This window comes from Cuculus canorus, chromosome 19, assembly GCF_017976375.1.
Source record: "Cuculus canorus isolate bCucCan1 chromosome 19, bCucCan1.pri, whole genome shotgun sequence".
NCBI classification, from domain to species: Eukaryota; Metazoa; Chordata; class Aves; order Cuculiformes; family Cuculidae; genus Cuculus; species Cuculus canorus.
Window position 1 is genome coordinate 11,910,003 of NC_071419.1, and position 23,013 is coordinate 11,933,015.

At 49.5% G+C, this 23,013-nt stretch overlaps 2 protein-coding genes across 4 annotated transcripts in view; both read left to right on the forward strand.

Annotated features, from left to right (window-relative positions):
- The window catches only part of LOC104059135 (ectonucleoside triphosphate diphosphohydrolase 8-like), a 138,223-nt gene extending 116,256 nt beyond the window's left edge, over positions 1 to 21,967 (forward strand). The window contains exon 11 of the transcript XR_008452999.1: positions 21,907 to 21,967. The gene's annotated coding sequence lies outside the window, so the exon portion shown is untranslated. The remainder of the gene's footprint in view (positions 1 to 21,906) is intronic.
- EXD3 (exonuclease 3'-5' domain containing 3) overlaps positions 1 to 23,013 on the forward strand; it is a 333,185-nt gene that overhangs the window by 66,185 nt on the left and 243,987 nt on the right. For all 3 annotated transcript variants that reach the window (XM_054084169.1, XM_054084170.1, XM_054084171.1), the window contains exon 3: positions 15,420 to 15,519. In XM_054084169.1, coding sequence (XP_053940144.1) covers positions 15,420 to 15,519 — 100 coding nt within the window. The remainder of the gene's footprint in view (positions 1 to 15,419; positions 15,520 to 23,013) is intronic.

Consider the following 23,013-nt stretch of genomic DNA (forward strand, 5'->3'; position numbering starts at 1 on the left):
AGCTTCGCCACCCGCAGCTTTGACAAAGGGTATTGTTCTAGCATTTGAAGTGATTAATAATATTTAGGAGGCTGCAATTTTCCATGTTCAACACGTTGCCTCAGATTTCCTTCTTATGTCTCAGAGGCTTTGGAGAAGCTGAGGGGCACGGTGAGGAGCGTTTGTCCAGACGGGCTTTACCTGCATGAAAGGGGGAATGTTGCAGTTCTTCCTGAAGTACATTGTGTCCATCCAGTCGTTTCCTCAGTTTTCAGCCCATCATCATCCATGGGGTTGGAAAATCCCACTTCTCAGGAGGTCTTTTTTTCCTTCAAGACTCCCAGGGATGTATTTGGAAACACTAAACCTTGGGCGGTCCCTCTGCTGCTGCCCATGCAGCAGTGCCCTATTCTATTGTTGAGTTGCTTGAGTTTTAACCAAACAGTATTTTCCTTAACCACCATCGGGCTGTGAGAAATTTCCTCTCTGATAATAAGTTTAAATAATAACTTTCCTGCACCTTATTTCCATTGTCAGCCTGATTGAAGTCCCTGAAGAGGGACTGCAACAGCCCCGTTACACACAGCCTTAGGAAAGCCTGGCCCAGTGGGAGATGCCCTTGCCCATGGCAGGGGGTAGAACTGGATGGGCTTTGAGGTCCCTTCCAACCCAACCCATTCCATGATTCTATGAAATGGGGCTGCATTTCTTCCAGGGATGTGGTTCGTTCATCACTGAACCCACAGCTGCCCTAAACAAGACTGGGAACACAGAGGACAGCTTCAAGCACAGAACCGTTATGGGGCTGCTCAGCTGATGTCTTTGGTGTTTAGGAAAATAGTGAAGTGATATCACTGACTCCCCCAGTGTGGAGGAGCATTAAGGCACGGAATCATAGAATAGGTTGGGTTGGAAGGGATCTTAAAGATCATCCAGTTCCAACCCCCTACCATGGGCAGGGACACCTCCCACTGGATCAGGCTGCCCAAGGTCCATCCAACCTGGCCTTGAACACCTCCAGGGATGGGGCAGCCACAACTTCCCTTGGCAACCTGTTCCAGTGTCTTACCACTCTCAGGGTGAAGAAATTCTTCCTTATGTCTACTCTAAATCTGCCCCTCTCCAGTTTATACCAGTTCCCCCTTTTCCTATCACCACAAGCCTTTATGAATAGCCCCTCTCCAGCTTTCCTGTAGCCCTTTCAGGTACTGGAAGGTCACTGTAAGGTCTCCTTGGAGTCTTCTCTTCTCCAGGCTGACCAACCCCAACCCTCTCAGCCTGTCCTCATACAGGAGGTGCTCCAGCCCTTGGATCGTCTTTGTGGTCTCCTCTGGACCCATTCCAACAGTTCCATCTCCTTCCTATGTTGAGGATACCAGAAGAGGACACAATACTCCAGATGAGGTCTCACAAGAGAGGAATAGAGGGAGAATAGGAATAGAAGGGGAAGGACGGAAGGTATTTAGGGCCATTCTTACCACCTCTTAAGAAATTTTTTAAAACTTTACAGAAAGTGTGTGCCCGTGGAAGGGGATGCAATGAAACAGGGAAGAGGCAAGCAGATGCAGCAGAGCTCCACTCTGCTGTTTCTGTCAGCCAAAGCCCCAGCGCTTCTGTTATCAGCATCCTTTGGATGATGCAGGATGTTGCTCCCACATAGCACACAGCCTCATTGGGGTTTAAGAAGGAACCTGAGGAGCTGGTGTCTCATGCAGCTGGCATGCGTAGAATCATAGAATCTTAGGACAGTTTGGGTTGGAAGGGACCTCAAAGCCCATCCACTCCCAACCCCCTGCCACAGGCAGGGACACCTCCCACTGGATCCAGTTGCTCCAAGCCCCATCCAACCTGGCCTTGAACACCTCCAGGTATGTGGCAGCCACCAATTCTCTGGGCAACCTGGGCCAGAGTCTCCCCACCCTCACAGTTCTGAGTTTCTGGCAGGAATTCACAGTTCCCACACTCATTAGCTCTGCTGACAAGAGCATGTGGTGTCCTGACTGCTCCACTGACCACCATCAGTAGGTCATGGTTCCCTTTCCATTCACTTTTCAGACTCTGCAGTTCCTGGTAGGCGTCTGCAAACTCACAGAGTGGAGAGCTTTGTGGAGAACACTCCCGGGCAAGATCTTTCTCCAGGGGCTCCTTTGATCACGCATGGACTTGTGTGTACATGATGCTCAACAAGAGAGTTGCTTCACGGCAAAGGAGGGCATTGGCACGTGGTCCTGATGCAGCCAACTTGCTGCCCTGTGAACACGGGAATCAAGATTATTACATCGCAGCGCAGGCATGGCACTTCATGTTGAAATGCAAAGGGAATGAGTCCCAGTCTTCCCAGAGGTTGCCCACAGCTTTGTTATTTCACTTTGAATTTGTTGCCAGTTGTTCAGATGCCAGGTCATTTGGCAGACATAAATCAGATCTTTTCTGCCCATGCCTAGAGGAGAATAATGTGTTGGTTCTAACATTTGTACTATTTTGTGGGTCGATTCATCATTACCTAAAGATCTTTCAAGCGGTGGTTAAAACTATGCATAAATTGCAGGACTTTCTGAAAAATTAGGCCATGATTATTTCTATAACTGCAAGTAATAAATCTCACTGAGAAAAACACATGCCTTTTAGGTTAATAATATTGTTTATGGATGCCTAGCAGTCCAAAAGCTGGCTAATACAGTGTTTTTTGCAGCAATTTCTAAAGATAATGGTAGAGACCTTTGTAACTGTTCAATCTCCTCATACAAGCAGGCAGAATCATAGAATCATAGAATCATGGAATGGTTTGGGTTGGAATGGACCTCAAAGCCCATCCAGTCCCAACCCCTGCCATGGGCAGGGACACCTCCCACTGGATCTGGTTGCTCAAAGCCCCATCCAACCTGGCCTTGAACACCTCCAGGGATGGGGCAGCCACCACTGCACTGGGCAACCTGGGCCAGGCCCCCCCTACCCTCACAGCAAAACATTTCTTCATGAGATCTCATCTCAATCTCCCCTCTTTCAGCTGAAAACCGTTCCCCCCTCGTCCTCTCCCTGCTCTCCCTGATCCAGAGCCCCTCCCCAGCTTTCCTGGAGCCCCTTTCAGCACTGGAAGCTGCTCTTAGGTCTCCCCAGAGCCTTCTCTTCTCCATGGTGAACAACCCCAACTCTCCCAGCCTGTCCTTGTATGGGAGATGCTCCAGCCCTCGGATCATCTCCATGCCCTCCTCTGGACTCACTCTAATAGATCCACGTCCTTCCTATGTTTCTCAGTGCTTCTTAAAATGTTTCTGAACATTAATCTGAGCCTTTGAACCTGCGTGCTGTGTTTCCCCGGGGCTGGTTGGACCCATTTGTTGGGTGGTGATGCAGGAGGAGGCTGGAAGGTAAAGCCATTGCTTATTGAATATAGTAAGATCCAAAGGGAATGAGAAGGTTGTTGAAGACCCATCTCCCAGTCATTTGGAAGAACCTGGCGCAGTACCCAGGAGTTTCAGGAGTGGTTTCTTGGTACCAGTCTTCCAGGAATTCTGGGAGGAGAACAGAAGAATGACTTCAAAACTCTCCTTGTTTTGGACAATATCATCTTCCATAAAGTTGATTACAAACTCATGTCCCATGTCAAAGCTGCTTATGCTGCCCAAATTGACGTTGTTGATCCTACTGATGGCTTAATTGCTGCATTCAAAGCCTGCTGTATGAGGAAGACCTCTAGAGAGAAAGGGAGATCTTCTCTAAGCTCATTCAGGAGATAGAAGGTGAGGAAGAGGTCTCCCCAAAGGAGTTTTGGAAGCAATTTATTATCAGACATGGTGTAGATGACGCTGATAGGGCTTGGGGAGAGACCAAAATTCAGCGCACAGTGCGTGGTGGATAACGTGAGTCAGCTTTGTTCTGACTTCATGGGATTTGTCGTTATCCCCACACTCCAGGATGTTGTTTCTCATGCTGTAGGTACAAGCATGACGAAGCCTACGAGGAGAACGTGGTGAAGTTATTGGCTTCGTGCTCTAATAGCTTGACAAAGACTTTGATGAGCAGCATTAATTGACCTTGATATCATCTGGTAATGAAGCTGAAAATGAAACTTGCTCAGAAAGCAGCAGTGAGAACCCTTGCCCTGCAGGATGGATATGGGATACAGGGGTGTCTTTTCTGGAGGTGTCAACTGGTGAAGTAGTTCAGGACAGGGGTCTGCTCAGAAAGTGAGCAAACAAGGCCACCACTGCACTGTAAGGCTTGACCTTATTAAGCAATCATCTCCTGCTCAAAGTCTCAATCTGGGTTCATACTTCAGTCAGGGTCTTCAGCCACAGCAGAGCCAGTGTCTCCTCCAGCATTCCAGTTGTTAACAGATGTTGGCAATTGACCTCTGACTGGTGCAGCTCTTGCCTCTCTGTCCTCCATGTCATCCAGCATTCCTGTCTCCTTGCTGCCTTTGACAAAGAGGTATTCCCTGAAGGAGATGGGAAGACCAACAGGTGATGATGTGGGTAAAGACAAACAGAAATAAGAGGTTAAACTTACTAAACTGGGTCCACTTGTGGACAAGGTGGATCAGATCTCAGGTGAGAACAAACGCTGAAGAAAATCTAGGTCAAGCGTGAAAAGATAACCTGGAAATTAGATTGTGGGACTCCTGAATTCAGAAGATGTTGACAAGGGCAATAGCAGCACCTCTGGGAGATGGGAGAGGAGTTCCGCGTGAACTTGAGTGGTGCCTGAGACCTTGGGAAGCTGCAAAGCTGGTGGCTCCTCTCCAGCTGTGGGCAGACTGTCAGTAACCCTGGTCGGAGACGGAAGATGAGGAGCTACAGACAGTGGGGATCTGAGGGATTTGCTAACAGCAGGGCTAGCAGAGGAAATGTTGATTTGAGAGGAAATCCTTGGATTATTCCGCTTTGATTCTAGTAGCATTTACACGTGGTGTGGAGTGAAAGTATTCAAGGAGAAATCCCCGTGGTGGAGTTTCAGCTCCTCTGGGTGAATAGGAAGGGGAATTGGCAAGGGAAGCAGATCAGGATGGAGAACATTCACTGGATTACTGAAATTACGCCTCCATCCTGTAAAGGCTCCTGTGTTTGGCATTATGTCTACAGCCAGCGCTGCTCAAGCAAAGCCCTGAGGACAAGGGAAGCCTCTGTTCCTTAAAAAGCAAAAAGTGGTTTTGCCAAAGCCAGACTGTGCTCCTTCCTGTGAATGATCCTTAACGTTCTGCCTGCTGAATCTGGGAGTTGTGTGACATCTGTCAGCTCGGAGGTGATGGCTGTTCCTGCTCTTTGGCCAACTTTCCAAACCATGGTTGTGGCTGTGGCTGAAGAGTTTGTCCTAGTGATCCCTTAGGAGCATCCCCGAAGTGCAGCATTCGGCAGAGGTGGAGGTTCTGATGCTGTTCTCACAGCCACTGATGTGCATCAGTGCTGGCTCAGGGCTGTGGTCATCTTGGAGAGGGCTATTCCCCACTATTGAGGAGCACCACAGGACAAATGTGTCCTCGTGTCTCAGTTTCTCCAGAAAGTTTCTCCCAGAAGTTTTGCACAAATGCTTTTACCTGCTCTTCTTGCCAGGACCAAGGTCTGGGGTCATGGGGCATGTGGGTTCCCAGCCAGCAGTGCTTCTCCAAGCAGAGCATGGTGGGATGGACAGTGGGTGAAAGCAGCATCCTCAGCTGCCACAGCTTCATCTGCAGAGCGTGCCTGTCCCAGCCCTTTGGAAGCATCAGCCTCCTGAGGGTGGGGAATGCACTTCAAAACCAGAAAATGTTTAAGTTTATCCAAAGCTGTCTTGGCAATCCAGAGAGAACATTCAACCACTCTCTGTCATGGAGCGTGGAGCTGATATTAATGGTGCTGGGCTCATAACTTAATAGCGGTGCTAGAACTTGATACCAAACTGCTGAGGAGCTGAGATTGGGGCTGGAGAAGTCAAACTGAAAAAGCCCTGGCTCTGGTTGGGAAGTGGTGAAGTGCCATACTGAGTCCCGAGAAGTGCTGTGCTCACAGCGTTAATACAGGACCTTTCTGGGGCTGGAAAAAAAGAAAGCAAAGTCAGCTTTAATTTGAGAGCAAGCTTGAGAGGTATGGAATTGTCAGCAGGTAACCACATATTGCATCTCCTAGTAGGAAGGATTCATAGATTCATAGAATCACAGAATGGTTTGGGTTGGAAGGGACCTCAAAGCCCATCCAGTCCCACGCCCTGCCATGGGCAGGGAAACCTCCCACTGGATCCAGTTGCTCCAAGCCCCATCCAACCTGGCCTTGAACACCTCCAGAGATGGGGCAGCCACTAATGCTCTGGGCAAACCTGGGTCAAGGCCTCCCCACCCTCACAGCAAAACATTTCTTCCTAAGATCTCATCCCAAACAGCTGAAAACCGTTACCCCTCATCCTGTCCCTGCTCCCCCTGGTGCAGAGCCCTTCCCCAGCTTTCCTGAAGGCCCTTTCAGGACTAGAAGCTGCTCCAAGGTCTCCCCAGAGCCTTCTCTTCTCCAGGCTGAAAAATCCCAACTCTCTCAGCCTGTCCTCATATGGGAGGTTCTCCAGCCATCGGATCATCTCTATGACCTCCTTTGGACTCTCTCCAACACCTCCATGTTCTTCCTGTGCTGAGGCTCCAGAACTGGATGCAATGCTCCATATGAGGTCTGACCAGAGCAGAGGGCCAGAATCCCTTCCCTGGTGCTGCTGGTCCCACTGCTTTGGATGCAGCCCAGGACACGATTGGTTTCTGGGCTGAGTGCACATTGCCAGGTCATGTTGAGCTTCTCATCCACCATCTCATTCACATGATACTTGGGAATTGTCTTATTTAATCCTCTGGCTCTCTAAACTTTTTCAAATTGTTTCATATTGCAGTGGGCTCTGGTAGTGGCTGACACACTGTGAAGTTCGTTCACCCTGACCTAGTTTTCAATTTGCTGGGAACTAATTTTTCACACTTCGATTCTGGTTGAAATTCCACAGTGTACAATTCCATAGCTTCCTTATTTTTTCTTAAGGCGCTGGTTTGGAGGTAGAATGAGCCTTTGGGAACCTTTCTACAGAAGTGGAGATGCTTTGGCGGATTCAGCACAACCTGCAGACATTTGAGATAGGCCTTATAAAGCGTCGGAGTAAGTGTCTATTCAGCCTGCAAGCTGTCTTCTGGTTTACCCCACACCTGCTGTCAGGCAAGGCTCCTTCTTCTGGTCCTTCTTTCACAGGAATAAAGACAAAACAAGAAGCAGAAAATGCAGGCAGTAATGAGGCTGAATATCAGTCAGCACCTCTGGGAAGACCAGGTTTCTGCTTCACTGTTGCCCGTACACAGAATATTCCCTGCTCTTGGTGTTTGTTGTTCCACAGGACTCAGTGCAGCAGGGTTGGGGCGTGTCACATTGGTGATTCCATCCAGCAGACCCCTAAGTGTGGTGGGTCTGGGTGTCACTGATCACATCTGAACGTTGCCATATATCCACCTGCCTTTGTAGGAGGCCCCACACGTTGGACGTGTTGCAGGAGTGATGCTGGACAAAGCTGTTTGAGATGATGTCTTCTCTTTCCTCTCAGTGCCAGTTTGTGCTGGTGGAGGAGGTGACACGAGGTCCCCCTGCAAGGAACATCCACATTCTGCCACAGCTGCGGCTCTGCCTCATCCTTCTGCCCAGCTCAGGGATGTGAGGGGCTGTGATGCTGCAGGTGCTATGTGACAAGTGTGGGCTGGGATCTGTTGAGGGAGTTGGGCGTCAAAAGCATGGGACTGGAAGGGTTTGGATGGTTCTCTTCTAAGGATGGTAGACTTGGTTATTCCCGACAGTACCTGAGCAGGAACACGGTGCTTTGTTTTGATACCCTTTTTCTTCTCCAAATTACTGCTAGAGTTCAGGTCATCCCGCTGGCACATATCTTCTTCTGAGGAAGGGAGAAGATGGATACTTGTGCAAGGTGCTACGGGCCATGAGTGGGTGGGAAGGAGGAGAAATACCAGGAGGTTTAGTTAAAACCATCAAATCATGGAATGGTTTGGAAGGGACTTCAAAGCCCACCCAGTTCCACCCCCTGCCATGGGCAGGGACACCTCTCACTGGATCCGGTTGCTCCAAGCCCCATCCAACCTGGCCTTGAACACCTCCAGGAATGGGGCAGCCACAGGAGAGTATGGCACCACCGAGAGCTCGGGCCATGTGTGATGAGCAGGATTTTACAGGAATAGCTGGCCAAATAAAAGAAGAAATTTTAAGTTATGAGCTGTTCATCCAGAGCAGGAGGCATGGGTTGCATTAGCTTTCCAAGTTGATGCATGCCCTGACAATGGGTGGCCTGGGATGGGGGGGCCGCTGTCACCAGAGGGGGCCAGAGACCTGCGAACGAGCTCCAAAGGGAAGAAGAAGGGGGGAGCTCAGCTGCTTCCTCCTACCTATCCCTGACTCTTGGCATCTACAAGGGAAAAGGGCAAATACTGTTCTTCCCAAATGCCCAATAGGCAACACCCTTCCTGGGGGGCTCTGCCTGGGCTCATGGTGCCCTGGGGGTCGTGGTTTCCTACCAACTCTGGCCAGGAATTGCTGAAGCATCACTTCTAAATCTCATCTGAGCTTTTCAGAAGCTGAAATCCAAGCTGTGATTTTTTTTCTGGGTTTTTTTCTGATTTTTTTTTTCCCTCCTTTGGGAAATAGAACTAATCTTACAGTGAGAGTTCTGCTAGGTTGTCCCTGCCCGTCCTCCAGAATAACCCTCCTTGTGGCAAACCGACCGAAGCAGTGTGTCACTGCGTGAACTTCAGTTGGATGCTGCTGGCAAACTGTTTATCCTGGCTGGAAGGGAAGCGGTGACCCAGCTGTTTGAAGTTGCTGGAGGGTCAGCTATGCTGTCGGGAGTAAAACACACAGCAATGAGCTGCACCGTCAGCTCTGGGTCATGGAAGGCTGCGTCTGAGCTTCTTGTTTAATATATTGCTCCACATGGTTGTTACCTGCTCACGGTGGTGTTTTCATTCAGGTTGTCCTGTTGATGCTGATGTAGCCAGCAGGTCAAGGGAAGTGGTTCTGCCCCTTTACTCCACTCTCACAAGACCACACCTGGAGTCCTGTGTCCAATTCTGGAATCGCAAATATAAGAAGGATGTGGAGCTGTTGGAACGGGTCCATAGGACCACGAAGGTGATCCGAGGGCTGGAACACCTCCCGTACAAGGACAGGTTGAGAGAGTTGCGGTTGTTTAGCCTAGAGAAGAGAAGGCTGTGGAGAGACCTTAGAGCAACTTCCAGTATTGAAAGGGGCTCCAGGAAAGCTGGGGAGGGACTGGAGTGATAGGATGAGGGGGAATGGTTCTAAATTGGAAGGGGAGGATTTAGACTAGACATTGGGAAGAAATTCTTCACAATGAGGGTGGGGAGGCCCTGGCCCAGGTTGCCCCATCCCTGGAGGTGTTCAAGGCCAGGTTGGATGGGGCTTGGAGCCCCTGATCCAGTGGGAGGTGTCCCTGCCCATGGCAGGGACTTGGAACTGGATGGGCTTTGAGGTCCCTTCCAACCCAAACCAATCCATTATTCTATGTGAGAGAGGAAAGACCACAAAACCAGGTGGAACTACTCTTTGTATTTGATATGAAGAGGCCACGGGTCCCTTGCCCACTTTTCGTCATTTTGAAATAGCATAGGCTACTGTGATTGTGTGTGAACAGGCTGGGTGTATAGCTAACACCAACCTGCTGAAGTCCAGGATGCTGAGATCCAAGTGTGGGGCAGAGGTTTGAGGTGGTGCAGCTTAGCTGATGCGTTATGAAGAGTGAGGTGTTGGGTCTGTGGCTGATGGGAGCCCAAAAGCCCAATGTGACTCCAGGAACTGGGTTAAACGCAGGATACAAAGTCTGTAAAAGTCAATGAGGAGACACCATGGTCTTCAGATAATACTTTGGTTAGGAATTCTGGGACCACTGCTCCTTCACCATACTCTGAACTCATTTGATTCTGCAGAGGCGTCCGTGATGCTGGGGATTTCCTGCCTGTGCCTAGGTTCTATATCGATACAGCAATAAAAGGCAGGATGCAAAAATGCGAGATAGGCTTAACAATCACAGTACGGAGAAGATTACAGATACAAATTGCTTCCTAGTATTTGTCTTCTTCTTTCTAAAGCTTTAAGTTACTCTCAATTCACATTTTCAAGTCTTTTTTTTTTTTTTTTCCAGAATAGAAACCCACATTTTTGGTTTGGTGACGTTTTATGTGGAAAGAAAAGATTTCTTACACAGTCCCACAGGTGCTGTGCTTCGAGGAAGGGACCAGCCCTGGAACGGCTTGTGAGGAGGGCAGAGCAGCTGATCCTGCAGGGGGTTAATGAACTCTCACAGAGAGGTTTAGTGCTTGGCTGTGAAGCTGAGTGTTCAGAAGTCTCTCATTCACTCCAGCCCAGTGATGGCCCTGCTGGAACTGAAATTGCGCAAAAGGAAACCAATGGCCTCCAGTTCCCTGTCTGGTGGTGGTGGCCACAGATGCTTCTGAGGAAGTGGGACCATGAGCCCTGTTTGCACAGTCAGGTGAAAAAACCTCCCCATCCACTCTCATGTTCCTTCACCTTGGGGACAGCTATGAACTGCAGGGGAGGTGCCAGGCGTTTATGAGACAACCATCCTTTTTGCTTCAAAACATGCATTTTTGAACATTACTGGGAAAAGTCTGGAGCTCAGGAGTTCTGGGGGCAGCTGAGGGAACTGCAGCTGTTTAGTCTGGAGGAGAGGAGGCTGAGGGGAGACCTCATCACTCTCTGCAGCTCCTGGAAAGGAGTTTGTGATGAGGTTGGTGCTGGGCTCTTCTTCCAAGGAACAAGCGATGGGATGAGAGGAAATGGCCTCAAGTTGTGCCAGGGGAGGGTTACATAGGATATTAGGAAAAAATTCTTTACTGATGGAGTGGTGAAGCCCTGGCAGATGGAGATGGAGTCTCCATCTCTAGAGGGGTTCAGAAAATGTGTGGCTGTGGCACTTTGGACATGGTTTAGTCGACACGGTGAGGTTGGGTTGACGGTTGGACTGGATGAGCTTAGAGGTCTTTTCCAACCTCAGTGATTCTATGATTGGGGGTGGCTGAGTGTGATCATTAGCTCGTTTTCTTCAATATGAAGCAAAACATCCCTCTGTGACACTGGTCCCCAAATCAAGAGCTCAGCAGTGCCCACACCTGCTCTGGAGAAAAATCAGAAGTCCTTGGAGCAGCGGTTTGGCATCTCTTTGCAGAAGCCCTTTTCTTTAGCTGTTTCATGGTGGGGGTCTGTATGGGGAATACTTTGAACCAAACAGAAGATGCCTGTAACAGCAGTTCCCTTCTAATGTGCTGTTATTCACCACTGTAAACCAACCAGAGTATTCTGCAGGGCTGAAGATGTGGGGTTACATTCTTCCTCTGGACACACTTGCTTTAGGTCTAAAGTGAGGCTGAGCTAATAGGAAAAAAACACCAGCTTGATCCTGACTACAAAACCAGCACAAAATAGAATCGTGGATTCATTCATGTTGGAAAAGAGCTCTAGCTCAGCCAGTCCAATCGTCAGCCCAACCCCATCGTGCCTGCTAAAACATGTCCCCAAGTGCCATCGTCATACATTTTTTGAACCCCTCCAGGGATGGCGACTCCACCACTGCCCTGGGCAGCCTCTGCCAGGGCTTCACATCTCCTTTGGTAAAGAAATTTCCCCTAATATCCAATCTAATTTTCTCCTGGTGCAACTTGAGGCCATTTCCTCTGGTCCCGTCAGTTGTTCCTGGGGAGAAGAGGCCAGCACCCACCTCACCACAACCTCTTTTCAGGCAGTTTTAGCAAGGTGGGTGCTCACAGGCAAGGAATGAGAGAACAGCCTTGTTAGTGAAGAGCAATTTAATTACACGTAGCATTAATTCCTAAATTCTTCTTGTATGATGTAATAAATCAAAGCTTAATGGGTTTTAGATAATATCAAGGTTGAAGGAAGCCTTCAGGAGTAACTGTGGCCCTTTTTTCCCTGTTCCAAGCAATGGCAGCATTTCCTCAAAGGGTCTTCTGGCGAGGACCTTTCACTTCAGTACATTATTGATGTGTCTGATGCCCGTGATGTGAAAAACTCTAAGGTGGTGCAGAACACAACTGGGACAGTGTTCTGCAGCAAGTGGTGATGCCTAGGGGATGAGGAATTAGAATGGACTGGGATAGCTTGAGAGCTTCTCTGTAAATCTGAGCCATTACCCCTGGACAGAATCATAGAATTATAGAATAGTTTGGTTTGGAAGGGACCTTAAAGATCATCCAGTTCCAACCTCCCCTGCCATGGGCAGGGACACCTCCCACTGGCTCAGGCTGCCCAAGGTCACATCCAACATGACCTTTAACACCTCCAGGGATGGGGCAGTCACAGCTTCCTTGGGCAACCTGTGCCAGTGTCTCACCACTCTCACGGTGAAGAAATTCTTCCTAATGTCCAGTCTAAATCTGCCCCTCTCCAGCTTGTACCCATTGCCCCTCATCCTATCACCACAAGCCTTTATGAATAGCCCCTCTCCAGCTTTCCTGTAGCCCCTTTAGGCACTGGAAGGTCGCTATAAGATCTCCCCAGAGTCTTCTCTTCTCCAGGCTGAACAGCCCCAACTCTCTCAGCCTGTGCTCATAGGGAAGGTGCTCCAGCCCTCCGATCACCTTTGTAGCCTCCCCTGGACCTGTTCCAACAGCTCCATCTCCTTCTTACGCTGAAGATTCCAGAAGTGGACACACTATTCCAGATGAGGTGTCACAAGAGAGGAATAGAGGGGCAGAATCCCCTCCCTCGCCCTGCTGGACACTTCTTTTGGTGCGGCCCAGGATACGGTTGGCCTTCTGGGCTGCGAGCACACATTGCCGGCTCATGTTTTGCTGTCTCCAGCTGTGTGCATCCCCATCCCTGTGTGCATCTTTTAGTGCACCAGCTCCCTAGCAAAGCCTCTGCATCCCCAGTGATTGGAAGGGGGGCCCATGCAGGATGCGTGGGTGGTAGGTGGATCCAACACTGAGCATCCTCAGAGAGCCTTTGTGTCTCCCGAGCAGCACCCATTCTCCTGCCATTGCTTCCAGAGGTGCTTCTGGTCTGGTTGGGGATCAGTGGGGGCCAGTCTGGGAGTTCATTGTCTAAACATGAGATGGTGGTGGGGAATAGCAGCTGGCAGGCGTTCACATGGGTGATGGGGTTTGGTTGCCCTCAGCCCGGGTTCCTCTGGGGAGAAGCCTGCCTTCCCGTGGGGTGGGGTGTCCAGCAGTGCCATGAGGCACTGCCTGCGTCCCTGGGATGGTTCTGGGATGACTGTCCCATGTCCCCATGGCAGGGCAGAAGCTGCCCACAGCTCCCTGGGCTGCTCTTGAGGCAGCCAGCCTTGTCTGATGTGCCCTTAGAAGCTGCTCTGGATCCTATGATGTTGTGATTGAGGGTTTGGTTCCCTGCCCTGTCCTGCTGGAATTTCTATACAATGGCATTTAACAGGAGTGTAAAAGGATCTTGTCAGAGTTCTGGGAATCTGCTGGAGCGCGTGTTTGTGTCGGTTGCTGTGGTGAGGTCTCGTGGGACGCAACCTGGAAAGCCACTGCTTGTGAGTGGGGAAATTCTTCTCCTTTGCCCAATTGCTGAGTAGAGCCAAATTCTTCAGAGTCCTGGACCATGAACTTGCCATTTCAGTGGGTTTGTGTCCTCTGATGGATCGCAGATGATGAATTGCAGCCCTTTTTGTGTTCTGGGAGACTAACGGGGTAACTGTGTTTAGGTTAAAAACTATCTCTTCTGTTTTTGGTGTCTCCCCCTGCCCTGTTTTTGCTGGGACAACATCTTCAGGTAGATTCTGCCCCATCAGACCTGGGGCTGTTCAGCCTGGAGAAGAGGAGGCTGAGGGAGACCTCATCGCTCTCTGCAGCTCCAGGAAAGGAGATTGAGGGTATATAGGTGCTGGGCTCTGCTCCTGAGTAACAAGCAATGGGACAAGAGGAAATGGCCTCAAGCTGCACCAGCAGAAGTTTAGATTGGGTATCAGGGAAAATTCCTTTACCAAAGGATTAGTGAAGCCCTGGCAGAGGCTGCCCAGGGCAGTGGTGGAGTCGCCATCCCTGGAGGGGTTCAAAAAGTGTGTGGCTGTGGTACTTGGGACAGGGTTTAGTAGGCACAGTGGGGTTGGGCTGACGGTTGGCCTGGATGACCTTAGAAATCTTTTCCATCATGAGTGATTCTATGATCCCATACTGTGACTGCTGGAGCTGAGCAGCTTAGCACATGGTCCTGCTGCAGGAGGCCTTCATGGTGCCTGGTAAGGATATAAACTTCCTGAATCTCTCTGAGTGCTAAGCATGGTTTAGATGTTTCTAGAGTTAATCTATGTATCATCTGTTAAGGAGCAGGAGGGCATTACTCGGAGAACATCCGGATGCACTGCTTCTTCTGTGCAATGCCAGGAAAGCTGGAGAGGGGCTCTTGATCAGGGAATGTAGGAATAGGACGAAGGAGAATGGTTTTCAGCTGAAAGAGGGGAGATTGAGATGAGATCTTAGGCAGAAATGTTTTGCTGTGAGGATGAGGAGGCCCTGGCCCAGGTTGCCCATCCCTGGAGGTGTTCAAGGCCAGTGGTTGGTGGGGCTTGGAGCAACCACATCCTGTGGGAAGTGTCCCTGCCCATGGCAGGAGGTGGGACTGCATGGGCTTTGAGGTCCCTTCCAACCCAAACCATTCTGTGATTCTAACGTCCTGTTGTGATGGTGCTGTGCTTTGCTGCTCACAATAGAGCACAATTCATTGCTATGCACCTTCAGCCTCTCCTCCAGCAACTGAAATCACTTGTTGTTATTGCTGGGCCGTTTGTATTTTCCTAAGCAGTTACGTTCCACCAGCACACTCAGAGTGAGTGCTCTTGAGAGGGAATTTCCTTCCTGATAAACAACTCTGCAATGTGATTCAGCAGGAAGGATGTGGTGGTTGAGGCACTGGACTGGGATTTGGGAGACATGGATTCTGTTCCCAACTCAGCCACAGTCAAGATGTGACGAGGGGAAGGGCAAGCAAACAAAGAGGAGGAGCTGTTTAGCCATGGAAAAAACATGCTTTTACATGGGCTGTTTGTCCAGCGTGGAGGTTAACTGGGTCTGGGGTTTTGTTTGGTTAATCATGTAAACATCATCAGCGACTCCTGTTTGTGAAGTTGAAATCTGGAAGCTCATCTTCACCTATTCCTGGAACCCAGTTGTTGTTTGAGCTTCATGTTGGTGTAACTTGCAGGAGATTTCGGATGCCACTTTTCAGTGTTCCTTGGTTTATTTCTTTCATCCATCACCATTTCACACTCTGATCTTCAGGCCACGTGCTACAACTTCTGCGCTCTGTTGTGTTTGCACACAGCTTCTCCGTGAGCGTTCAAAGGCACCTGACCATGCATAAGTTATTCCCTTTGTCACACAGGGTGAAGCTCCTACAGTTTGACGGTAACATTACATGTTTTCTTTTCAGGAGCCAGAGCTTGGGATACCAACTCTCAGCCCAACATCATTACCTGGTGCCACCTTTGGGAGGATGAATCAAGACAGTGACTCAAGTGATGAGCCCACTGGTGAGTTCTCTGCTTGTCCAAGTGTCTCCTTGTCTTCTCCTGTTTGTTCAGCATGATTTGCTTCCCATTTATGTTCCTTAGTGCTATCAAAGGAGAATGCCGAGTCACAAATAGAACAAAACCTGTGGATTCAAGGCTAAATTGCGTGCCATAAAGGTTATCATTGAGGTTTCCTGGTCCACATCCAGATATCAGCGTTCTTAGAGCTGTATTCCAGGTTGAAACTTCTTATAACAAGTGTTTTTATAACCTCTCACCAATTCAGAACACATGATTTTTATTACTGTGTTACACAACTCATCCAGATTTTATCCTTAGTTTAGTTTTCTGAGTAACTGCTTTTATAATTGCTTCACCCTATAAAGTGAGACCTGTGGACAGTGCACCCACATGCCAATTCAGCAATGTCCTGTGGACTTTCAGTATCAGGGTACCTGCTGGAGAGATTCAATGGAATCTCGAATGGAATCGCTTTCTGCAGCTTCCAGAAACGTGGTTGTGGGGAAGTGGGTGCTGGTCTTTTCTCCCAAGTAACAAGCAATAGGACAAGAAGAAATGGCCTCAAGTTGTGCCAGGGGAGGGTTAGATTGGATATTAGGAAGGATTTCTTTACTGAAAGAGTGGTGAAGCCCTGGCAGAGGCTGCCCAGGGCAGTGGGGGAGTCTCCATCTGCAGAGGGGTTGAAAAAATGTGTGGCTGTGGCACTTGAGGACATGGTTTTAGTCGGCACTGTGGGGCTGGGCTGATGGCTCAACTGGATGAGCTTAGAGATCTTTTCCAACCTCAATGATTCTGTGATTCTATGATAGGGATTTGTTACTTATTCTGCCTCAGTCCTGCCATTGATTTCCTCTCTTCCATCTTTGGTTACTGGGATTCAGTGCCACCCAGTGACTCTGGCAATTGCTGCCCAGGAGAAGGATCTGGGAGGTGTCTGACAGCCTCTCAGGCTCTCGTTTGGCTCTGGGGCATTTTTGGATGTGCAAAGGGACATTCTTAGTTCTGACGTGAGGGCTATTTTTTGACTGTTTCCATTGTTCCTCACTCTTTGTTAATGGGCGAGGTCTTTTTGTTCCATTCCTTTTTCAGAGGCAGAGGCCCTTAGGAGAGCTGTCTGCTCACAGGTTTGGGCATTTGTCTTTTATTGTCAAGAGCCCTAAGAATTTCTCCCTCCCTTTTTCAGACTCGCTTAGGCAAACTCATCCAGGCAGAATCTGCCCAAGGGCATTGCTAGGATATCCCCTTGCTGGGGCAGTATGGAAAGGGGTCCTCGCAGCCACCACCCTGGTGTCCTGCTCTTGCTGTGACAGCCACCAGAGCTCAAGGCAGAGCCGGTTGATGAGTCTGGGGCTGTGAATACCTCCCTACTCTAAAGATCTTGCTGGGGGTGCGGCATTGAGTCTGGGAATGCAAGAATGGGAAATTTGCGGAAAACTCCTGTGGTGACGTCTGTTCTTTGGTGAAAGAGGGGAAATTGAGATGAGATCTTGGGTAGAAATGTTTTGCTGTGAGAGTGGAGAGGCCCTGGCCCAGGTTGCCCAGAGCAGTGGTGGCTGCCTCATCCCTGGAGGGGTCCAAGGCCAGGTTGGATGGGGCTTGGAGCCCCTGATCCTGTGGGAGGTCTCTGCCCATGGCAGGGGATAGGCTTTAAGGTCCTTTCTAATCTAAGCTGTTCCATGATTCTATGATGCTCTACACATATTTATTACTGTGCTATCACACCTTGTGATAGCATATCAAGATGTCATACAGATCCATCAATCATCCACAAAAGGACCTAGAGGCTGGGCCTCTGTAAAAAGCCATTCAAGGAAAGTCTCCACAACGCAAATCATCCTGAGTGCTTGAGAGAAATGTGTGGATTGTGTGATCAGGATATTCATAGGCTGCTCATTGCAGCATTATCTTTCATAGGGGTGAGAACTGTTACGCTTTGGGTTTAGATCCACTCTCTAAACAGACCCAGGGATGAAGCTGCCGGGAGGGACACATTTCCAGTGTGCTGCTTGTGTGGATTTTACACTTCTGCTGAAGCGCTTAGTCCTGGATACTCTTGGAGTCAAGATCCGGGGTTAGGCAGGTGATCCACTGGTGATTTATATCTTGGGTGAAGATGGAGATCCTCCACTTTGGACCTCCATTCGTTCAGCCTCCAGCTCCAGCCTCCTGTACCCACCTATTCCGTTTGACATTGTCGGTTCCTTTCATTATCTAAGGCTTGCTATCGCGGTCGCTATACTTAGAGAGGAAGGATATTATAATCTTGTGAACGATTAAAATATTTTTACTGTAATCCAGCTGGAAGGGCAGCACTTTTCTCAGGGTAAGAGGCAGCCAAGGCTTTTCCCATTCTCTCCTCCCCTTGTATACAGGAAGGAAATGCTGGCAAAGGCCCCCTCGGCTTCCTGTCGACTCTGGAGCACATTTCCAGACACAGCCTTCTCCACCATCCATCACCCAGCCCAGCCAAACAATCACAGCAGCACGGCGGGAAAAACATGCATCGCACATGAACACGCCGGAGGCAGCGCGAGTGCTAACGGCTGGGACGGGGCATGAGCCAGCGGGGTCTGCCAGCTCCGCCCCACAGCAGCACCCGGGATGCTCTGCCCTTGATGGTCAAGTAGCTCAATAATCAAAATTCCCCTTTAGAATGTGCAAGTGAACAAAGGGCAAAAGGGGAAAAAGAAGGAAAAGGGCTGATGTTTAGTATGGAAGCTGCCATGGAGCCTGAAGCCAAGGAAAGGACCAGGGATGCTCTCTGGTCCGGAGCACCCAGGTGAGGTAGCTCAGGGCAAGGCAGTGATGCTGTCTGCCGCGACAGAGCCAGAGGTGCTGTTAGGACTCCAGGTCAGTGATGAGGCAAACGCTATCTGTCATGCCTTCAAGAAGGAGGAAACAATAAAGGTGAAGTTCCCACCTTTAAATGGATCACTTTTGCTGAATAGGATTCTGTGCCTCCCTCCATGAAAAGGCTCAGAGCTGAACCATCATCCTTTTCTCATGTTTCTGGTTTCATTTCAACACCGCATTACAATATTTAGATCATATTTTCAGACCCGTCTGCTATGTAACACTTTTTTAACCATTCCTTAACTCAGCTATTTGGGTTTATTTTTTTTTATGTAGTTTTGGTATTCTCACTAAATCTCATTTGGGTTCTGGTGGCAAAATCCTGCAAAGCTGAACTATTAAGAGATGATGAGCAATCACTGAAACAGCTCTCAAGATCACTGTGTAATCTTGTTGCACAGCTGGAAATGACAGAATATCAAGAGTCTAACTCGATGGAGCAAGAGCTTTTCAATATTTGAGGCTTAGTTTTTCTTAAACTTTGAAAAGGGACTCCAGGAGAGCTGGGGAGGGGCTCTTGATCAGGGAGTGCAGGGATAAGATGAGGGGAACAATTTTGAGCTGAAAAAGAGGAGATTGAGATGAGATCTTAGGAAGAAATGTGTTGCTGTGAGGGTGGGGAGGCCCTGGCCCAGGCTGCCCAGAGCAGTGGTGGCTGCCCCATCCCTGGAGGTGTTCCAGGCCAGGTTGGATGGAGCTTGGAGCAACTGGATCCAGTGGGAGGTGTCCAAGTAAAACTTATAGGGTGTGGGAAGAGTGATGAACAGCCCCTGTATGCTTGTGAAAATATAACAACCCCGAAACCTTCCCCACCATGGCAATGGCCTGGAGCTCGGAAAGGTTCGGTTTCAGGGCTAAAAGTAGATGCTGACAACTGAAGTTGTCCATTGTAAAAGAAGAAAAGCCACACTCAGCAACCTAGTTTCAGGTTCTGCTGAAGACCCGAAGTCCCCAGACAGCTGGTGGCATTGGGCAGTCTCAGTTCCCTGTTCTGTGAGGTGTTAACCTTCCCCTTTGTGAGCTGCTTGAGTGCACGTGGGAAAGTGCTCGCATTAACAGCGTGCGACATGTCTTATTTTCCTTCTAGAAATGAATTGATTGCATCTTTGCTTGTTGTGGCCATCCTGCTCATAGGAAGGAGCCATCACTCTAACAGGCAGCGTGTACAACACTGCTCGGTTCCTACACACGCTGATCTCTTATTTGTTTTATTATCCTAATTCTGCACTGTGACTGCAAGGGTTAACAACAGAGACAGGGCTGTGATTTGTCGACAGGGTCCCTTTTAAGTCCAAGAGTGCCAACTGGAAATCAATCTCCCAAGCAATGCGAGGAACGCGGGACAGCGGTAACATGATCGGATCTGCTGAAACCACCGCGGCAAAGTGCTGCCGCGCCGGGAGGAGCCGCGGGCGCAGAGGTGTTTATTTCAGGAGGCTGTGGCTGGGAGGACTGGTGATTCTCAAAGAAGTGAAAGCAGGCAGGGACTTGCAAGCCCCTTCTGACGTGGGCTGTCATGGTTCATGGCTCAAGTCCTCAGGACTTCCAAAGCTTCTGAGAAGTCAACAAGAGAGGCTTGTGGTGCTAAACACTGTTTGCTATGGGGTTCAGAACACTGTGTGATGGAGGAGAGTTGTGTTTAGGTGGGATGTCTGGTCCTAGGACACAAACTGATCAATAATAAAGTTGTTTTCCATTAATTGCCTGCTGGTCTCTACATTCCTCTTTGTGTAAAGGAATGGAGTATAAGACTTGTTTCTGCCCACTCTGATTCTTTCACATCAATCTATTGGAGACCAATCTATTGGTCCAGTTAAATCCAGCAGTCCCAAACCACCTTCACAGTCTCTAGCAAGGTCCAGGTGGCAAACATTGGAGGAAAACCATACTATAAGACCCAACAAGCAGTAGTTATGAGAAAGACTGGAGGTAGAACTGTGTCCTACAACCCAGGCCTGCTTCCGGTGCCTCTGGGTGCCTGTTACTGTGCAGCGCCTTGAGAGACCGCAGGCGTTCGCATCCTCCCTTCCCTGGCTCCGCAGCCCTGTTGACAAGGCAGATGCCCTCTTCTCCGTCTCAAGAGGAGCCCACAAGGTTCTGGGTGCTCAGTGGGAGCAAGGGGTTGACTGCAGTGTGTAGCTGCAGGTCCTCTCACCCAAAGGGAGAGGTTGGGAGTGAAAACGCCGGCTTAGTATGTGCGGGGAGGGAGGAATGCTTCCACCACCGCAGGGACTCGTTTGTGTTTTAGTGGGAACTGTAAGGCAACAGCAATGCCCTGCTCTGAGCCCGAAGCAGCGCTTGCTGTGTGTGCGCGATTGTGCCTTCTTTTAAATTAAACTATTTTGCAAGCACTTCCTTCCTGCATTTCTCAGAAGGAGGGAGGGGGGTGTGCAAGGAATGTTGAACTGCCTTTGACGGAGGAGGGAAACTGAAGAAAACAAGAGATGCAATCCTAACTACTGACCTTTTACTTGAGCTTGGTGATGTTTTTCAGCAGCGGAGCCTCCAGGGAGTAACAGCATCCTCCTTGCTATTGTGCTGCCTGCCCAAAAAGGGGGCTAAAGTTCAGCTTTTATGATGTTCTCACTCTGGGCTTGTGGGAAAAAGGCCACATTCCCTTTCTTAGGTCATACGAGTGCAAGAGATGACAAAGTCCTACAGTCTAACCCCAGGGCATTAGGCCAGTTCGGAATGAGACGGGGATAGACAGCTTGGTAAATATGCAGCCGGCTTTTTCTCCTTACGGAGATTCACAGCAGGTGGGAGGGTAATTTACATCGTTAAATTAAAAAGCACTGCTTTATTTTATGATGGTGTGTTATTGTTTCATAAAAGCACATGGGTTGCCATGACTCATAATGGATTCTTGCACATTATTGTTGAACACTCCTGTTCCACTTTGGTCAACGGTTACTGGAAACGCACGGTATCCACTAAAACAAAAACAAATATACAGAAAACCGCGGGTTTTTAGGGAACCCTCTACAGTTTTGAAGATAGAGGTTGTTGCAGTAGATGTTCTCAAACTGTGCTTCTTCTCCATCAGGCCGTTTATTCCTTCTATCCTGTGGTAGGGGCTGGGGGCGAGAGCACCATCGCTTCCTCTGCTCCTGCCTCAGAGCAAGCTCCCCGCCTCCGAGGGGCCACACAGTCTTCTGCTCAGCACTGTGGCAGGGTGGTTGTCACCCATTCCCTTAGCAGCTTCTGGTCTTTCTGCCCCTTGTAGGTTCCTTCTGCCTTGCTGTTTGAAAATTGAGTCCAGAGGAGGCCAGAAGATGATCCGAGGGCTGGAGCACCTCAGTACAAGGACAGGATGAGAGAGTTGGGGTCGTTCAGCCTGGAGAAGAGAAGGCTGCGGGGAGACCTTAGAGCAGCTTCCAGTACTGAAAAGGGCTCCTGGAAAGCTGGGGAGGGGCTCTGGATCAGGGAGTGCAGGGACAGGATGAGGGAGAACAATTTTGAGCTGAAAGAGGGGAGATTGAGATGAGATCTCATGAAAAACTGTTGTGTGAGGGTGGGGAGGCCCTGGCCCAGGTTGCCCAGAGCAGTGGTGGCTGCCCCATCCCTGGAGGTGTTCAAGGCCAGGTTGGATGGGGCTTGGAGCCCCTGATCCAGTGGGAGGTGTCCCTGCCCATAGCAGGGGGTGGGACTGGATGGGCTTTGAGGGCCCTTCCAACCCACACATGATTCCGTGATTCTCTTAAGTGCTGTTCAGTAGCCAGTGGGCTGGAGTTTCTAAAGGGCATAATCCTGTCTATGGACAGGTGGTTGTGCTTCCTGAAGGGCTGAGCAGAGGAGGAGCTTCTGCCTGGAAAGGCCATCTATCTTAAGGACAGATACTGTTTTCAGGTTATGGATACTCTTTTAAAAAGTTACTGTAAGACATACTGTTTGAAAAATAAATCTGGATGACGTTGATGCCCGTCTGTGCATTTGCATCCTTTCAGCAGTGCTTGCAGCTCCCGCACGAGGTGCTGCCATGTTTCAGCCTGGCCAAACTGTGCTGCAGCAGACTGGGAGATCCTGTCTTATGGCTGTTGTGTGAGTTTTGCCTTGAGCTGAAGCCTTTTTGAGCTGAAGTTTTGTGTGGTGGAGTGGATAACACTCAACATTGTACCCACCCACCCTGCAGTTCATTGAAGAATATGTATCACTACCATATAATTCGTGAAAAATCTTTAGGATCCCCATGAGTCACACTTGCAGCTCCACTTATTCGTAGAATTATAGGACCTTGGAATAGTTTGGGTTGGAAGGGACCTTAATGATCATCCAGTCCCAACCCCCTGTTATGGGAAGGGACACCTCCCACTGAATCATGGGGCTCAAAGCCCCATCCAGACAGGCCTAATAATGTAATAAAGTGCATCTCTGTGTGATATAGGGACATATAGGGACGTGTTTTGGCAGAATGGGGCAAATGGAAGTGATGACTGATGGAGTCTTAACTTCACCAAGGCTGAAAGGGGAAGAGCTCACTCCCTGCCCTTCTCCCTCACGCCCTCGTACCCAGTCCTGGGTGCAGGAGTCGCCCTCTCTGCTGCAGTGCTGGTACCTCGGACCTTTCACCAACTTGGTTCAACTCACTGGCCTAGCAAGAACTGAGCTGTATTTTGTCCCGGTTAGTTTTTCTGCCGGCAG